The sequence below is a fragment of the Asparagus officinalis genome, chromosome 3 (assembly GCF_001876935.1).
Source record: "Asparagus officinalis chromosome 3, Aspof.V1, whole genome shotgun sequence".
Classification (NCBI taxonomy): Eukaryota; Viridiplantae; Streptophyta; class Magnoliopsida; order Asparagales; family Asparagaceae; genus Asparagus; species Asparagus officinalis.
Genome location: NC_033796.1, coordinates 43,553,460 through 43,572,986, shown reverse-complemented (window position 1 = coordinate 43,572,986; position 19,527 = coordinate 43,553,460). Strand labels below are relative to the sequence as shown.

Sequence of the window (19,527 nt, the reverse complement as noted above, 5' to 3'; positions counted from 1 at the left end):
CGTCGCTCGTTATCCGTCTCTCGTCGCCTGTCTCCCTTCGTCATTGTCGTCGCCCAACTCCGTCGCTCGGAGCCCGCTCGGACCCGTCTCCTTAGCCATTGTCCGTCACCCGCCGTCGTCACAGTCCTTGGATGTATGCTCTAAATCTTCGATAACAATAATATAGTTTCGGATGCGCATCAGGTGATGATCCTGATAATTTCAAATTTTTTGGGGGGGTTAAATTTTAGCTTTTTATTTTTTTTTTTTGTGCTAAATATGATCACATTTTGGCTATGCCCGGCAACGGAATTAGGTTTCGGGTAATTTTGGCTTGAATCAAAATTGCTAAAAATTGCTAATTGGTATTTTAAATAATATTGATCTCCATGGATTTTGTTGCATGTAAGAGATCTTTGAGACCCGAACGCGAATTCTTGTTTACATGAGTGACAAAATCTAGCATATTAATCTTGTTTCGTTGCAACTTTTTTTTATACAGGGGAGGGAACAATTTTGATTGTAATTGATGCAACTTTGATTTGGGTAACTCATTAATACTTCCGACTGGCCGGGGTTGGACACCGGCTTGAGGATCTTGGCAAGATGTAGCTTTTAGTTCTTGCTCTTATTGATCAGGTATACTACAGTCCCAACAGAGATCTTCAAGATATCTCCTTGCTTAATGTCGTGAGACTCTCGGTCTTGATTTCCTCTTATCTTAGTAATTGTTCCCTCCCCTGTATCAAAAAAAAAGTTGCATCAATTACAATCAAATTCGTAGGATGAAAAATGCAAAAAAGAATAATTTACTTGATAAAATCCCAGGATGTTGAACTTGTCGGCCCCATTCTGTTTTTAGTGCAATGTTACCGACAATCCCTTAGTTCATCTATTCACTTTTGTTCTTGTTTCAGGATGACTGACGAGACTATCTGTTGTTCTTGTTTCAGGATGACTGACGAGCTATATTCCCCGGATGCTAGATGCCAAATGTGATATGCAATTTTTTTGTGTGTATATATGTTTAGAAATTGATTTGTAAAATATTATTCTCAGTTTGTTACACTAAAAGTATTGTTCTCAATTTGTTACACTGAAAGTAGATAATGAAAGTTATTCTCAATTGGTGTTATGTGTTGGTTGATGATTGTTGCTATTATGAATGTTATGTTCTCCATAGGGTAACTGTGTAGCATGCTATTATGTGCTGGTTGATGATGGTTGAAATATTTTAATTCCAAGGCTCGTGTTTTTGTCTTGTAAGCTGAAAGCTCAAAGGTTTGTAAGCTACATTTCAGGTTATAGTATGACACCTGTAAGTATAGCACGTTATCCTGTAAGTATAGCATATTATCCTGTAAGTATAGCGCATTATCTTGTAAGTATAGCATAAAACTCTGTAAGTATAGCACATTATCCTGTAAGCATAGCATGTTATCTTAGAAGTATAGCACGTTATCCTGTAATTATAACACATTATCTTGTAAGTATAGCATGAAACTCTGTAAGTATAGCACGTTATCCTGTAAGTATAGCATGTTATCATGTAAGTATAACATATTATTTTATAAGTATAGCACGTTATCCTGTAAGTATATGTTATTTTGTAAGTATAGCACATTATCCTGTAAGTATAGCACGTTATACTGTAAGTATAGCATGAATTCATAAAAAATATTAAAATTTGTTACTTTTGATAAAATGTTAGTTAAATAAGGTTTTGTAATTAACCACTCATTAATTTCATATTATTATTTCACATGATTATTTCACACTAATTTTCTCATTATTATTCATAAATTCATAAAAATTAGTTAAATTTGTTATAATTGATGAAATTTTAGTTAAATTTGATTTTAGTATAGAATGATAACCTATAAGTATAGCATGAAATACATTACTTGTAAGTATAACACATTATCTTGTAAGTATAACACGTTATCCTGTAAGTATAACGCGTTATCGTGTAAGTATAGCATGAAACTCTGTAAGTATATCACGTTATTCTGTAAGTATAGCATGAAACTCTGTAAGTATAACACGTTATCCTGTAAGTATAGCACGTTATCCTGTAAGTATAGCACGTTATACTGTAAGTATATCATGAATTCATAAAAATTATTAAAATTTGTTACTTTTGATAAAATGTTAGTTAAATGAGGTTTTGTAATTAACCACCCATTAATTTCATATTATTATTTCACATGATTATTTCACACTAATTTTCTCATTATTATTCATGAATTCATAAAAATTAGTTAAATTTGATGAAATTTTAGTTAAATTTAATTTTAGTATAGAATGATAACCTGTAAGTATAACATAAACTACATTACTTGTAAGTATAGCACGTTATCCTGTAAGTATAACACGTTATCCTATAAGTATAGCACGTTATCCTGTAAGTATAGCATGAAACTCTGTAAGTATAGCACGTTATCCTGTAAGTATAGCACGTTATCCTATAAGTATAGCACATTATTTTGTAAATATAGTACGTTATCCTGTAAGTATAACACGTTATACTGTAAGTATAGCATGAATTCATAAAAATTATTAAAATTTGTTACTTTTGATAAAATGTTAGTTAAATGAGGTTTTGTAATTAACCACCCAGAATCACTCTCTCATTTGCCGGAAATCCTCATATACTAATTTTATGGCTCTTTTTTTGGTTTATTGTGTTTGTCAATCTTCAATTTGATTGTAGAGGTTTCTCGAGCTAGGGTTTGAAAATTGATGAGTTTATAAGAGAGAGTACAAGAATATATTAATGGAGAGAGAGAAGGGGAGAGGGGGGCAGAGAGAGAGAGAGAGAGAAGGAGAGAGTTGGAAAGGGAGAGAGAGTGGGAGGGAGAGAGGGGGGGAGAGGGAGAGGGAAAACCCCACATTACTCACTCTCTCTCTCTCTCTCTCTCTCTCTATCTCTCTCTCTCTTCATTTTTCTTTATTTTTATTTTTTTAGGGGGGGGGGGGTACATGAAAGGCTATAAGGCTATAATTGGTGAAAAAATTTAGGGGGGGCACATATGAAAGTATTATATTTTAAAAATTGGGTTTAGAAACAAATACAAAAAGAGAATTGGTTTTAAAGATACAAATAATAATGGTTGGGTTTAAAGATAAAGTTAAGTAAACAAATAGGTCTAAAAACAAAAACTCATTATTTGGGTATATATACCTGAACAACAAAACGAAAAAATCTATATAAGAATACAATGCATGCCTTCTTTATTCGGTCTTTTTTTCGTGTTGATAGCTAAGAGATGGCTGAAAATATAAAAAATCGTTGAATCTTAATGAAAAAACAATATGAACTTAATGATTAATAACGACCTGATCAAAAATATCAAAAATATCAAAAATCATTCAATCTTAATGAAAATATCAAAAATCATTCAATCTCATTGAAAAAACAACATGAACTTAACGATTAATAACCCCCCCTGATCAATTAAAAAGTAAAAAAAAACACAGTAACTAACGCACTTATCAATATCATTGAGAGTATAACCAAATGCTCTATCTCTTAGATCCACGCTACCGGTTTCATGCCAAACTTTTATAGCTGACTTCAACATAAGAAAGTATATTGTTTAACTCTCCTCCACTTGTCAAAGTTTTCCACATTAAAAAGAATCAAGGAAGCTAATGGTGGAAACTGATAAATATATAGGTTTTGGGAGAAAAATGATAATCTCTTCATTGATATTGTAGTGTTTATATACAAAGTAAATGGGCATTGTTCCTGTATCCTAACCGATGTGGGACTAAAAGAATACATACAAGACTACGTATGTATAATACTTAACACCCCACCTCAAACTGCAATTAGATCTGTCAAGGGTATTTTGCCAAGAAGAAATAGATATTGCTATACAGTATGAGCCTTGGTGAAGAGGTCTGCTAGTTGAAAATCAATGTTCGCATAGGAAAGGGTGATAGTACCAACAATGAAGTGATGATGAGTAAAATGACAATCTATCTCGATGTGCTTCATGCGCTCGTGAAAGACGAGGTTACTGATAATCTTAATCGACTCATGTTATCACATTGTAGAGGAGTCGCTATAGGAGAAGAGAGTTCCATGTCGAGGAGAAGATGTCGTAGCCAGACAATCTCAGTAGTGGTGAATGTCATTGCTCGATACTCAGATTCAGCATTGGAACGAGAGACAACATCTTGTTTATTGGCCTTCTAGGAGATCAGAGTCACCGAGAAAAATGTAATACCCAGTGGCGGATCTTCGGTCAATGGCATTGCTTGCCCGGTGCATATCACTGTAGGCACTAAGAGTAAGTGATAAGGATGTTGAAAAGAGAGCTCTGGTCGGAGTCTCTCAAAGGTAGCATAGCACACAAAGTAATACATATTGATGAGGAGTGAGGTGCGGCAACGAACTGACTAAGGACATATACATCATGAGATAAGTCGGGTCTAGTGATTGTGAGATAAACCAAACTTCCCACAAGATATCAGTATTGAGTGGCGTCAGGTAGCAGATTGCAATCGATGGCTTTGAGCTTGACATTCAATTCTAGGGGTGCTTAGGCTAGTTTCGGATCCATTAAATCTACTTGAGCAACGATATCTGCAGTGAAATTTTGTTGAGATAGATTATAGTAGCCACGAGAGGATTGCGTGATATCTCTAGCCCGAGGAAGTAGTGTAGGTCGTCGATATCTTTCATCTCAAACTCTTGCAGGAGATGAGATTTCATTTTGGTGATGGTAGCTGAGTCATTGCTAGTGATGATCATATCATCGACGTAGAGGAGGATTGTATCGTATCCATCACTAGTAGATATAAACATGGCAGAACCATATTCTCGCTAGGAATGAAGCTGACAGGTTACATGACCTGTGTGAATTTGGTGAACCATGTCCGGGGTGCTCGCTTGAGGCTGTAGATCCTGCATTGTAGGTGGCTGACTAGGACTTTGGAGTAGGGAAGCCTAGTATGTGGAGTCATGTAGAAGTCCTCGATGATGTAACCATGTAGGAAGGTATTTTTGACGTCCATCTGATACATGGGTCTACTGCTGGGCGGTAACGATGGCGAGCAGTGTGCATACGATAGTCATCTTGGCGACTGAGCAATGCTATCATCATATTCCATGCCGTATTGTTGTGGGAAGCCCATGGCGACTAATTGAGCCTTGTGTCGCTCAATGGTGCTATCTGCTCTTGTCTTAATCTTGTACATGGGTCTTGACCGGAGGGAGTGGAGTGAGATCCTAAGTATGAGTTTGCTGAAAAGTTACATGTTTATCTGTCATTGCATATTGTCTCTCAGGATATTTAACTGTATCATGGTAAGAGTTGGGAACCTCATAATCTGACATCATCATAAAGGAAGTTTAATAGGCAATGAAGATAAAGTTGGGGTCATGATATTTAGCTGGTGGTTGGCTACCTCTAGATTGGTATCTTGGCTCAGGTATAACATCTGAAGCAAGTGGCTCATCTGATGGGGTAGTTGGTAGATCCGTACAATGGGAGTCGGTGTGATGGTTATTTTTTCAAGTGGGGTGAGTGGTGAAAGGGTGGGATCTGTGATGGAGATCGAGTCAAGATTGGTTGTATTGTTAGTGGACAAATTTGGTTTTGTAATATACTCTTCATTGGGAGGTGGAGTTGATGATATTGTTGGAGAGGGAGTGATCGGTATGTTGAGGTCAAGAAATATGATATTAGTGAGGGTGGATGGCGGTGATGCTACAGGTGGAGATGACATGGCATAGTAGGGAAGGTGTTTGAAGAAAGTGACGTGAGGGGATATGCAAATGCGATTGGTATAAGGGTTCTAACAGCGGTGGCCTTTGTATTGAAGGTAATATCCAAGGAAGACACATTGCAGCACAAAGAGATAGTTTATTGAGTTCCGAGGATGGAATTTAAATGAAGCGGGTACAACCAAAAACTCAAAGCTGGGAGCAGTTTGGAGATGAGTGATGCAATTGCTGGAAATGTGTGAGGCCTTTGAGTGTGGATGAGGGAGTGCGGCTGATTAGTTTAGAAACTCGTGAGCAGGGTTTCTGCCGAGAATTGAACATGAACCGAGATAGATAAGATGAGTGATCTGGTGATTTCTAGAACATTGTGATGATGACATCAATCGGCTACTCCATTTTGTTGGTGGGTGTATGGAGAGGAGAACCAAGTCCGGGTGCCCTAAGATGCTAGAAGGTTGGTCAAGCGATGTGAGGTGTATTCCCCCTAAGTCGGAGCATAGAATTTTAAATTTTTTTAAAGAATTGATTATCATTATGGTGAAGTTATGATACATTTAGCATCAGATTTCTTGTTCATGAGGTAGATCCATATGAACCGTGAGTTATCATCTATGAATATGATGTAGTAGCGGTTTTCACCACGAGAGGCATAATAGAAGCAGTGTGATGTTGAAGGATGAGCTTATCCATATAGTAAAGTCCATTATGGCTACCGACCAGTCCCGATAGCTCCCCCTGTTTGGGATCTTGTATGACGCAAGAAGATGCGGTGAATATTACGGTCTAATTTAGGGCAACGAGCTGGGAAATTAAGAATACGTTCAAGGTAATGCTTGGGACATGGCGGACATTAGTGACGGAGAATTGATAGGGCTTATTTAGGCCGCCGACACAAATCATGGGCAGCTAAAGCAATGGGCAAGTCTGAGCAGGCACTGATCATCCATCGTGAGGCCAAGTGAGCTGAGGTAGTGAGAGAGCCAGTCCATCGTGCGCGACATCTGTACTCGGAGTGGCCCCAACTGCTTGGTGGCAAGCACACCACCTTGCACCCAAAGGCGACCTGGATTGTTGTCGCTTGACAGGATGAGCCGAAGACCAGGGTCGTCTTGATGCATAGCGCAGAGAGGATCCACGATATGGTGATGGACGAGGAGTGGGGCCGATCCAAGATGCAGAAGTCTAAAGAGCATTATGTCGAACACCTCGAGGGCACCCCATAGGTAAGTGTGGAGAGGGACCGTGGCGAAGGCAGGGGATCAGGTCAGAGTGAAGGTTGAGGACGAACAGCGGTGTAGTTGAGCGGCAGTGTCATTGAGCAGCGGGTCCGCCAGATGGTCGGATCTGGACGGGGACGGGCACGGGGACGAGGACGAGGGCTAGGAGAGTAATCTCTTCGAGCGAGCAGCGATGTCGAGATTAGTGAGGTCGCCGTCAGTGTGGAGGCGTCGAGGTTGTCCTAGGTGACGAATCTCAGTTGGAAGTTGAGGTCGACGTAGATGGCGATGAGCTCAGCGGTCGGCAGGGATCGAGCGGCTGCTAAGACAGCAGCTTAATCGGGGAACAGAGTGTCGAGGATGTCGAGGTGAGCTGTTGTTGTTGATTGGGCGTCGGTGTAGTCTGGAACAGGTCAAGGTCAAGCGGCGCGTTTCAGCGGATGATAAATATTGTAGAATCTATGATGACTTAGGACGTTGTAAAGATAACATTGTTTGACAGAGTAGAAACTCTTATTAGGTGTATAACACATGAATTCATTGTAAAGAAAAAATAGATCAATCCTTACTTAAATAATGAATTAGAAACACAAAAAAAAATTATTATATATATGACATTAACATTTATTCTCATTAACATTTGTTCTCATTCAAATTACTTGTAATAAAGTTAGATGAGAAGATAAAAAAATAAATGAACCCAGGGAAAAATAATAGCAGGAGAAATCCAAGTCCAGCATGATATCACAATTGACGTAGATAATAAAGACACCACTCCAAAATTACCCTAGAAAAAGATAAAAGTAAAGAAGGCTCAATCTCGGCTTAATGAAAAATAAAACAGAAAAAATAAAAGACAATATTTTCTTAATATTTTATACAAAAGCTAATTTTTTTAGTAAAATTAGGAATATTTGGAAGAGATTTTTACGAAATTTTAAATATTTTTATATACTCATTTTGTGGACATTTTATCATATAAAATTATAATAGAGTTAGCATTAATATTTAGTTTAGGGTTCTTAGTGAAGTCTATCAATGCTTAGGACTAAAATTCATATTCTCTTTTATACCATTTTAACCACTTCTAATCAATTGTCTAGGCTTATTGGCTTTAATTACTTCTCTTGCTATTATAATGCTATTTTTTCAAGTATTTTTTGCTTTTGCTACACTATACTTCTATAGGTAAAACTTTCTTTCATGTCGATTCAAATAACATGAATATTTAAATTGGCTTCACGTTGGTTTCTTGTCAATTCAATTATCAACATGAAACTTAAAATTGGGTGTAGCCCATTCAAACAAACATTATAGAAGATAAATAATTATAATATTAAATTTTAGAGACATAAGTGAGTAAAAACTATCAAACTGAAATCAAAAAAGAAATTTTAGTAAGGAAATAAACTAGAAATAAATAATTATGATATTCAACCATGTGCAATGCACGTGCATAAAACTAGTTTTTTTAAAAAGGGAGATGGAGAGTTCCAGACAACTATAATACTAAACTATTTGGGTGCACTATGCTTAGGAACAGTTGTAACCCCATTAGTTTTAGTATATACAAAAATAAAAAAATAGTTGATAAGATGATTATGATAAGTATAAAAGTGTAACCTTTACTTACCATCATAGCTTTGGAGTTCGGGTACAATGGTAGTTATTTTTGGCTATCTAGTGTTGCACTGAATCACCTGATATGAGAAGCACAGTGCACACCAATGAGATTTGTGGTTCATGAATTTAGAACTACATGGGATCTATCCTCAATTGGGCAATAGCATAGGGGCCCCTCCGCAATTAATGCTTTTGAAATTTTGGTATAATGAAAAAGATAATAAAGAGGGTTAGCTTTCTTAATGTTGTCCTGGTGTCTATCTGTATATGTGTTTGTGCATGTTGTGTGCATGTACGTGTTAATGGATGTTTTTAGCAGCAGTGATTGGTTTAGACTCTTCCAGAGGATACAAACACTTGGAAGAGCAGGGAATTGTTGGGGCATAACACAACCTGCTACTGAATCTTTTCAAACTTTTGTGATCGACTTTATTCGGGGGGAAAAAGAGAGATTAACATGTCTAGAAGGAATAAACTGAAGGAAGAAGATTAACTTTTGTCTCTGCTTAAGAATCTAGCTGTTTTATTCTGCAGTCATATCTCTCTTTGATGCGGTTTTTTTTGTCACAATAATACAGCAAGTGGCCTCCTCCAAGGCCCTTGATTCCACATTTCTGACCTCTGAGTTGTGTTCACCATGGGCGACGATAACGGATGCTCTATAAACTATATGGATGACAGCTGACGCAGCGCGGAAGTTGTAACCTTGGAATCCACCAAGGGTGTTCTCTGAATCCACAAAGAACGATCTTCGAATCCACGAAGAGCTTCTAATCCACGAAGAAATATTGAGGAAAAACAAAATTTTATTAATCAAAAGTTATGCCTCTAGGGCTTACAAGACTCTTCTTAAATAGAAAAAGAAACAAAACTCCTACAAGGACTCTAATTCCTAAAAGGATTCTGAACTTACCAAAAATAGTAAAGAATTCCTAAAACATTAAAACTCCTAAAAAGAATCCTTATGAATAGGAAAGTCCACCGGTCAAATCTGAGATCAAATCGGATTTGTTTCCTAAACAAAACAGACTCCTAAATTATTACTAAAAATAGTAAAAACGGACAAAATTATAATTATCTCTCAAACCGTAAGGAATTTGGCGAAACTGAGAACGCAAACCGAACCCGATGGGATCGGTTTGGATGGCTCCGTCTCGTCGAGATAGTCGATTTTCATATATAATTCGTCCAATTCCGACGTACGGTTTGAAAGTTACGGCCGTTTCTTCGAAACAAGTTATTTTCTTCGAGCAGGCCCGCATTTGCGACTGTCCCACTTTAACATAAACATGTCTGCTGTGTGTTCTACATCAACAGCCCATTCAGCTTATAATAGCTAAATCACTACCACAAATTCTCACTCCAAAAAGGTTGGTCACTCTAGTCGAATCTCCCCCAAGTGCAAAATCAAAATTATTTTCAAGCAGGGGTTATAGAATTTAAACATAAAGAGCAAATCACCAAATTAATCTTCAGAAACAAGCAGCGAATTCGTACGGATATAATGCTAAATGTATTACAAATTTGATACTGATGGCAATATGAACATTTAGTTCAGATAGTGTATGATAACAATTTATAAGAAAGAACTGCATACTTGAGTTTTGTAGAATTAAAATAGTACATGAGCTGAAATACAACAAGAGTTAAAATACAAGAAGTATTGCTCATTGCACGTACGTTCAGGGACAGAATTAACAAATTTGAGTAGTAGAAAAATAATAAACTTACAATGAACAAAAGTACGATAGAATCCAATTCCGCACTAGCGAGAATCACGGGCAAGATGAGATTACACGACAAAAAAAAAAGCAGAGCACAAAACTTTACAAAAAGCAAAGCAAATAAAATCCACAATTAAACACGGAGAATAACCTGGAGAAGTGGGGAAACTAGAGCCAAAGATCAATCAATGGCTTCAAGAGGCACAACGACACAGAGATGCAGCAAATGCCGCCTGCAGCTATCAGTCTCGCCGATCAACCGGGTCCGCTGCCCCTTGGGGCGGGTTCGTGAAATAATATCCGAGCTGGCTTCGCCATCGTCGTGGGTCTCGAACGAAGCGGGTGGCTTGGGGTGGCCTGCGACCTACCCGCGGGAACATGGAAAGAAGAGGGCGGTTTTGTGTGGGGTGAGTTACATAGGGAAAAGCTATGAGCTGAAGGGAACTGTGAATGATGTGAATTGCATGAAGTATCTGCTGACCAGCAGGTTCAACTTTCCTGAGGCGTGCATACTTGTTCTTACTGGTAATTTTGTGCAAATTTGAATTTCTTTTCCCCCGCTTTCGATATCTATGTTGTTCTTATATCCTCGGGATAATCTAGGTACCAAAAGGGTAAGATGAAGCATCTTTACAAAGCCAAAAATAAATAATTATGATGGGGGTTATAGATTTATACTATAGTATGGTATGCTTCAGCATGTTGATCTGAACTATGATTTATATCCACTTTTAAATGCGTGTTCCATAAATTTTAACCAGGGTTGCTCTCCTACCATCTAAAAAAATTTCCTACATAGAGTTGAAATTTATAGTTTTCTTCTATGCACTCTATATTTTAAATTTGTGAGATACCTACAGCAGTGTCATATCTCTATCTTTAATTAGCTTTCAACCCAATCTAGAAATGAAATGATTGTAACAATTGTAAGAAAGCAATTGCAAGAGAAGTACAGATGCAAAATGTAAGTTTTTACTTGGAAAAAAGGGCTATTTCGATATGAGCCCCATAATTCTTCAATATTTCAATATTAGCCCCTTATATCTTTGAGATTGATCTCAGGCCCCTCAAATCTTATAAGTATGTTGAAATAAGCTCCCATTTAAAATCATTCTGACTTATACCCGTTAGACTCTTCAAATTTGTTTAATAAAACTCTAACCGAAACACGTTTTCCATTTCATCTTCCTCGGCGTCTTCTTTGACGTCTTCTCTAACGGGAATCTATATGATGCAAATTTGGGATTAGAGCTAAAGAGAGTCGTTTGGGGAAAGATGTTGGAGAAGATGAAACGGAAGATGAGTTTGGGTTAGAGTTTTATTAAACATAGTTAGGGAGCTTAACGAGCGTAAATTAAAATGGCTAATGAGTTTGGGTTTGGGTTTGTGTAAGAAGCATATAACTAGTAAATAATCGAAAAGCTTAAAGTAAACAGAATATTGCCTATTTCAACTCGACTTTAATGAGGGGGGCTTCTTTTAACATGCTAATAGGACTTGGGGGATTCTGAGATCAGTTTCAAGGATTTAGGGGGCTGATACAAAATATTGAAGATTTAGACAAAATATTGAAGATTTAGAGGGGCCTGAGAGCAAGTTCAACGATTTGGGGGGCCAAAATCGAAGCAGCGCACGATCGACTCTCACACTCGCCTGTTTGAATTTGAAAGTGAAACCCTAAAACCCTCTCTCTCAATCTTTTCTGTGTCCTCCCTCAGATGTCGAACCCGATCCTTACCGGATCCCTACGAAAGCCAACATGGAGGCGGCGATGCGGTGGCTGGTCCACAACTGCCAGCCCGAGGACTCCCTCGTCTTCCATTTCTCCGGCCATGGATCGCAGCGAGTCGCCGACCCCTACAGCGAGGAGAAGGACGGCCTCGATGAGACTCTCTGCCCCCTCGATTACGAGACCAATGGAATGATCCTCGACAATGAGATCAATGAAATCCTAGTCAGGCCGATCCCTCCTCGAGCTAAGCTTCATGCAATCATTGATTCCTGCCATAGTGGTACTGTGCTTGATCTGCCCTATCTTTGTCGGATCAACAGGTAATTTTTATTTTTTATTTTTGCAAAATTTTAGCGCTGTTCTTGGTCATTTAAATGCAAGCTGATGGTTTTAGGGGGAAATTGAGACGGTCAATTTCATGAAGTCCCCTGAACTTTGGGGGGCTGTTGCGCATAACCCTATGAATTTGTTCGTCTCAAGTAAACCCCCGATCTTTCGGGTGTCTTGCAGAACCGCCCTGAACTGTGGGGGTATGTTGCTTGTAGGTGACAAATGACAAAGTTTGTAACTCTTTCTCCCGCAGACATTTTAGTTATTTGCGAATTAGAGGCAACGGAGTCGGGTGAAATACGGTTAAAGCTCAGGTGGTTATGTGAGATTAACAAAGTTCAAGGGGTTATGTGAAATTAACCCAAATCGAAACCATAAGTTGGATATGTAAAATTTTGGATTTTTTTCCTGAATATAAACCCAAAATTTTACCCTGGTTTATTTTTAGACCCAAGTATATCATCTTAAAGCAAATAGCAACTTAGGCCCAAAGATGGCAAGTTAGATCTAAATATAGCTATTGATGCACCGAATAGTACTGCAACTTATTAGATACTGGGTTTGAAAATAATTCAGTATGGGTAATTTGAGTTTTAAGAATGAATTTGGGAGTGAGTGGATTTAAAAATAAATCATGATAAAACTTTGGGTTTATAAACAAAACACAAATTTGAAACCCTCCTTTGTTGATTTTCTAGGGGAGAAAGTGCCTGATTGAGATTATATTGCAGAATCATTGTGTGTATGTTGGCATTTGTTTGAGTCCATTTAATCACAGATTGACTGTGCTTGTAGTTTGCTATCAGTTATAGAGATTTATGAACTGTGGTAAATGATCTTACGGATTTTTTTTCTACCTGTATGAAGCGGTTTTTATGTAATGTTTGCATATACCTCCAAATTTGCTGACAATTGGGCTATATGGTTCTTTGTCGTCCTCCCTAATATTTGCATATAACACCTGCTTGATGATTGCATTTTACAAAAACAGATAACAAATTACGATTGCAATTAACAAGGTGGGGACTTGCATATAGACCTATGGTAACCACTATGATGCACAAATACGGATACGGGATACGGATACGACACGGACACAGATACGGGATACGATAAAATCCAAAAAAAAAGGATACGGGGATACGGCGAAGAATTTTTTTTCAAATTATTATTATATATAGAAAAATTTATAAAATTCAACTAACAATCTAAATTATGAATCTATCACAAAATAAAAAGTATGTAAACAAAAAGGAATTGGGGTACATACTCATTCTATCGCAAAATAACAAGTTTGTAAATAAAAAAGAATTGGAGTACATACTCTACGCATTCTATCACAAAATAACAAGTTTGTAAACAAAACCCACTCACTGGACCAATGTACAACCTCCTGCAAATGCAATAGACGAACTAGTTGCTTAGTCTAAGAAATATGAGCACACAAATTTTCTTCAATTAATTACCCCCTAAATTTCCCAACAATAAGACTTCATGATGCACTAAAATCCAGTATTTAAGCAAAAACCATTAGACAAACAAAAGGAGTCAAAGATTTGATTTTTAGTCAGGATAAAACCCTCCAGAAGAATTAATTCACCTAGACCTCATCCCTCTTTAATAAAAACAAAAAGTCATTTTCAAAAAAAGTTATAAAGTCTTTTCTATCAAATTTTTTTTAAGTCTTTTCAAAATAAAATAAGTGAAGAGGGAGAGAGACAGAGATTGAGAGAGATTTAGAGAGAGACGGAGAGAGACAAAGGAGAGAAACAGAGAGATTGAGACGGAGAGAGACAGTTCTATCAAAAAAAAGTTTTAAGTCTTTTCAAAATAAAATAAGTGAAGAGGGAGAGAGACAGAGATTGAGAGAGATTTAGAGAGAGACAGAGAGATTGAGAGACGGAGAGAGACAGAGAGATTGAGAGACGGAGAGATTGAGAGAGAGAGATAGAGAAAGAGAATGAGAGAGAGAGAGAAGACGAGAGATCGAGAGAGAGAGAGAGAGAGAGAGAGAGAGAGAGAGAGAGAGAGAGAGAGAGAGAGACGAAGAGATCAGATTGAGAGAGAGACGAAGAAGACGAGATCTAGTTAGAAGATCTTACCTAGTAGACGAGGCGACGAGATCGGCGAGATGAGGGACGAGATCCGAGACGACGAGGAGATCGATGGATGAGGACGACGATGAGATCTGAGAGAAGAGATCTGAGGGAAGACGAGGCGACGAGATGAGAAGACAAGGACGAGCGACGTCGATCTGACATAAGTGAATATTTGGGTTTAGTTTTGGCCTTTTGGGTTTGGGTTTCGGTTACGGGTTGCCTTCAGCGATTTTTTCAGCTTCGGCAAATCCAAGCCGTGTCACCGCTGCAATTGACCGTGACCCCCTTGGTTTGACCTTTGACCCGTGTCGGACACGGATTCCGACATGTGTCTTGCATGTGTCGTGCACGAATCCGTGTCCGATTCGAGTCGGACACGGATTCGTGACCTCCGGGGGTGAATCCGTGCTTCATAAGTAACCAGAAATGCTTACGTATTGATCTATGGTAATTACATAGCAGTTAAATAATCAAGGCCATACTGGTATTTCTCGTATTTTTTCAGTTAGGAGTCTATCTATTAGTCTACATAACGAGAAATGTGTACCCGATAGTTTTTGGCGAGGAGTGCTTTTTGGAGATAGCATGTTTTGGATGTAGGACGTTACAATGGATAATTTTCAAATAGTTAAGGAAATATAGTCTTAGCTACAGTTTGAACATAGAATGCATGATATGTTTGGAGTTTATTTTTTCAAATTTCTTGCGGTCAAAAACATGTTTAGATGTTTTTCTATGGATGCATGTCTGCATTTGCTTAATAAGACGTGTAGACTGAATCCTTTTTTTTTGTGCATGTTATACCAACTAGTGTAGGAAAGGGTTGCAACAAGATATATTTGTTCCTCCATTTTGCAAATGATTCATCAAATGTATTGGAACTTTTGCCTTTCTGTTCCTCTTAAAGTTAGAAAAATATATAGTTTTGACTTTTGAGCACCGCTGCACCCATTCCTATATAAAACCCTTGATAGGAGCCTATGTAGAATCCTTAGGGAGTGCTGCATCGGGAAGATTAAGATTGACCATTAAAATTTGATTTCTTGCCATCCAAACTTTCCTTCTTCTCAACCCTCCATCTCCCATCCTTATGTGTCTCAAATTACTTGACAACTAAGTCTGAACAGAATCTCATTACAGAAATCCTTTGTTTCAATATTTCCTCCCTACCAAGAATTAACACCATTCATTCTTAGGTATTCCCTAACATAAAACTTTTTAGTTCTATTATCTTAGCTCCATGAAATTAAAACTATTGTTTAACTAAAGAAACAGTAACTTACCCTGCTCTTTTTAATCTTTACTTTTTATTTATGCGGTGTTTATATTTGAATGTGATTCCATGTGTTTTCTATAATTCTCCCCTTTTGTAGACCCTTTTATTTTCTGTAAATTTTTCAAGGTGCTTAAATTTAAATTACAAGAAACATCCTTCCAACTGGCTTTCTATGATTTGGAGAGTCCTTGAGTTTTTTTTTTTAATTATAAGAATTTGATGATACTTGGGTTGATGTCATCTAATCATCAAAAGAGTTTCCATTAGCCATCTGAATTGGTTGGCTAGGAAGCGTAGTTCCATACTACAAAGGTTTCCTGAATGATTTGATGAAAATTTACAACCACCTATCAACCTAGTATTAACCTTCTCAGTTTCAGTGCAAATTGCTTTTCGAAATTTTAATTATTGCAAAATTTGGCCAATCACAGAGCCATATGCTCCTCACATAGATCTCGTTGTTTGTTCTGATTCTGATGATGATGAAAATTAATATCCCTAGAAGCTTGGTAATTTGTCATCAGTGTTTAGAGCAATCACCAGCACCTTCAAAATACATGATAGGGGTCTATCATACAAGAACCTGCCTTTCTGTACGAATTCGATCCGTGTATAATGCAATGTGTTTAGGCATTATCTAACTATGGTAAATTTTCTATATGCCCCCAATATGATTGCTTAAATTCCAGGTCAGGTCACAAGAGTTCATCAGAACCTGGTTGACCACCACCAACACCACCAGACATTGGGCATTCTATTCATATCCCTTTTCTTTTCTACATGGTAGGTCACGTCTCATTCATATGACCATAGTGTTGAATTTTAATCATATGATTATGCGGATGTATCTTGAGATTAGTGGTTTCAAAGGCGCGCACATCACTATGCGGCTATGCCTCATGCACCCCACGATTCGTGGCAACGGCGAAGCTCCACGCATCTGATGCGGTAACACCTTTTGTGCCTCGCAAGGGACATGTGCTTCGCATAGGGCACATGTGAGGTATAGCCTCATATAGTTTTGTTCTTAACATTTCAGTCGGGTATCTATACCCGATAATCCATATCCCAAAAAGCAAAAATAAAATCATTAAGGCTTTATAGTAGCCCAATTGAGGACCATGAGTTTTGCTTCAACATTAGTTTGATTTGACTTTGGATTTGAAAATTTATGAACTTCGCTCTATATTGGATGTGTTAGCATTAGAAATTAAGACCTTATTTTGTGATCTCCTAGTAGCTTTTTTTTTATCTTGACATTTTTTGTGAAAATATATAAACATGTTCTTTCGTGCTTGATACTTGTCTTGAAAAATTATGTGTGTGGTATGCACCTCGCTTCACTTAGGCACGTGCATCGCATCGCGCCTTGCGGATGTATGCATAAGGAGACTTTGTGCCCCGTATTGCGCCTCACGCATTGATAACACTGCTTGGGATGTCAACAATACCTTATATTCTATATGCCAAAACATAGAGAAAGAAAATGTTCTTCTTCATAAATGGTTATCCTATATATAAAAATAAAGATTGGCTATTTTAATAAGTCCATATTTGTGATTTCATATTAACCCTACCAAAGTGTTATCTTGATATTGAGCATAAGATTAGTAAATCTGCCTTTATTGTTACTGCTAGAGACGTCCACTCTCATGTAGTTTTTTAGTTGGCTTCTGCATTATTGTTATGCAATCTTTTTCTAACCTTGTCGAAATTTTGGAGCTTTAGATTATTCAGTTTGTAATGATTAACCCTTAGGTTTAGCATTTTAGATAATTTATTGAAGTTCTATGAAGGTAAGAAAATAAATATTCATTTAAAAGTTTATCTTTGCCAACCATTCAGTTATCTTGCATCTTTTAGTCATCTTCTACTTCTTGTCTTTTTAAAAGTAGGCCTTAGCTTCCATAAGAGTTAGTTGAATTTGGACCAAAGATCTATGACCAATAGATTATGGTGTATCAGGACCCTCAATTACAATACAATCTAGATGAGAGATGAGACCATTGTGTATTTCATTATGTATTTTATCTAGGTCTTATATGGCGAGCATGAGGGTTTCATGTGAATTAAAGGAAAATGTACATGGTTATATGTTATTTTCGACATTAGATAATTCCTTCTTTGCCTTGATAATATACCTCTAAATCTAATTACCCTTTTTTACTTTCCATTTTCACTTCACATTATTTCTTAACATTCACTAGCATCTTTAATTCAATTTGCTCATCAGTTAACTTTCACAAAACTACCATGAAAACTATTAGCGGTCTTGTAGGAAACTACCTTGAACTATTTTTATTAGAGAAAACTTCACAAATTCTGAAGTAAGCAGTAAACCCACAAATGTGTTAACCATGCAGTTAAAAGTGACTAAATTACTTTAACATTGTGCTAAGATGTGAGAAGGGGAGAGTAGTTATATAAAAAAAATGAGATTGTCGAAAAAAGGTCACGTTTGGTTATGATGATGACTTTCACCAAAGGCAGTTATGCATGGTAGTTCCATAAAAACGTTTGGGGTAGTTTTCTCTAATAAAAATAGTTGAGGATAGTTTCTTACAGAAACCAGAATAATAATTGTAGCTTTATGACTTTCATTCTAATATTTGTCATTGTTTTAAATATCCCTGCTATAGCCGATATATTGTCTATATATTCTTTTATAAGGCTAGCTCCAAAACGATATGATTTTAATATCATTTACCACCTTTTTGAAAGTTTTTGGGCAATATATCCCCGACACGCCGAGTTATCAGCTGATATGTTCTTTTATCAAGACAATATAGTTCTGCAATTTTTTTAATGTTTTTTAGCAAAAATTCCAACCCAATTTTTTAGTAAAATCTAGTAGGCTATTTTCCCTAAGTAAGTTTCTGTGGTTGGTAGTGGTCCTAATCATATATTATTTACATTTTTGTATGCTTAGATTACATATTGGAACATTATATTATATATGCACATTTCCGATAAGGCACTCCTATATTTACTACATATCCCCGATATATACTCGATATCCACAATTCGATATGGATTTTGGTTGTCCGATATTTCCCCGATATCTATATTTAAATACGTGATATTTGTCTATCACCATGAATTTTCTTTTGAAGAGTTTGTGATCTTTGCTTTCTATTTTCATCCAAGTTGTTACCTATTGAGGTTCCCATTTTTCTCCTACTACTCCTTTATTACTATGGTTATATGGTTTGTTGATCTTAGGTGCACCTTAGGCAGGGGTTTTTGTTATGATGATGGTCCAATTGTCATATTTTACCTATATTTTGGTTGTAGTTTCATCTGATCACTTAATAAGACGGGTGGTGGAATTTTGTTTCTTTGGAAAAAGAAAATTGCATGAATTTCCTACATTTCTAATTTTTCTGATGGTGCGTTGCTGATTCTGTGAGCAATAATATCATGTAAAGTATAACCAGATTTTTCAATTTGTTATTGCTTGTTGCAGGACTGGGCGTTGCGAATGGGAGGACCACACACCTCTATATAAGCATAAAGGCACCAAAGGAGGGCTAGCTATTTGTATCAGTGGTTGTGATGATAATCAGACCTCAGCAGATACAAGTGTAAGCTCATGATTAATGTCCATCTTAGTAATATTAGTTCTCGCTTTGTTTCTGGATATAAAGTTGGTAATAAATCTATTACAGTTCAATTTAAATCACAGTTTAGCTCTGCTGTAGAGTGTGCAACACCTTTAGCATACAAAGTCCTCATACATTCTTTAGTTTATATATTCACATCTTTATTGTTTTAATTTCTGTAGATAAATCTATTATAGTTCAATTCAGG

The 19,527-nt window shown here is 37.0% G+C and overlaps 1 protein-coding gene and 1 long non-coding RNA gene across 2 annotated transcripts in view; one reads left to right on the top strand and one right to left on the bottom strand.

The window, feature by feature from the left end:
* Positions 6,469 to 10,529, bottom strand: LOC109833966. The gene is made up of 2 exons (XR_002245402.1): positions 10,432 to 10,529; positions 6,469 to 7,336 (listed from the first exon to the last, which is right to left on the bottom strand). It is a non-coding gene; the product is annotated as an uncharacterized LOC109833966 (long non-coding RNA).
* LOC109835024 (metacaspase-1-like) overlaps positions 12,040 to 19,527 on the top strand; it is a 13,640-nt gene continuing 6,152 nt past the window's right edge. Inside the window, exons 1-2 of the mRNA XM_020403025.1 lie at positions 12,040 to 12,332; positions 19,184 to 19,301. Coding sequence (XP_020258614.1) covers positions 12,040 to 12,332; positions 19,184 to 19,301 — 411 coding nt within the window. The remainder of the gene's footprint in view (positions 12,333 to 19,183; positions 19,302 to 19,527) is intronic.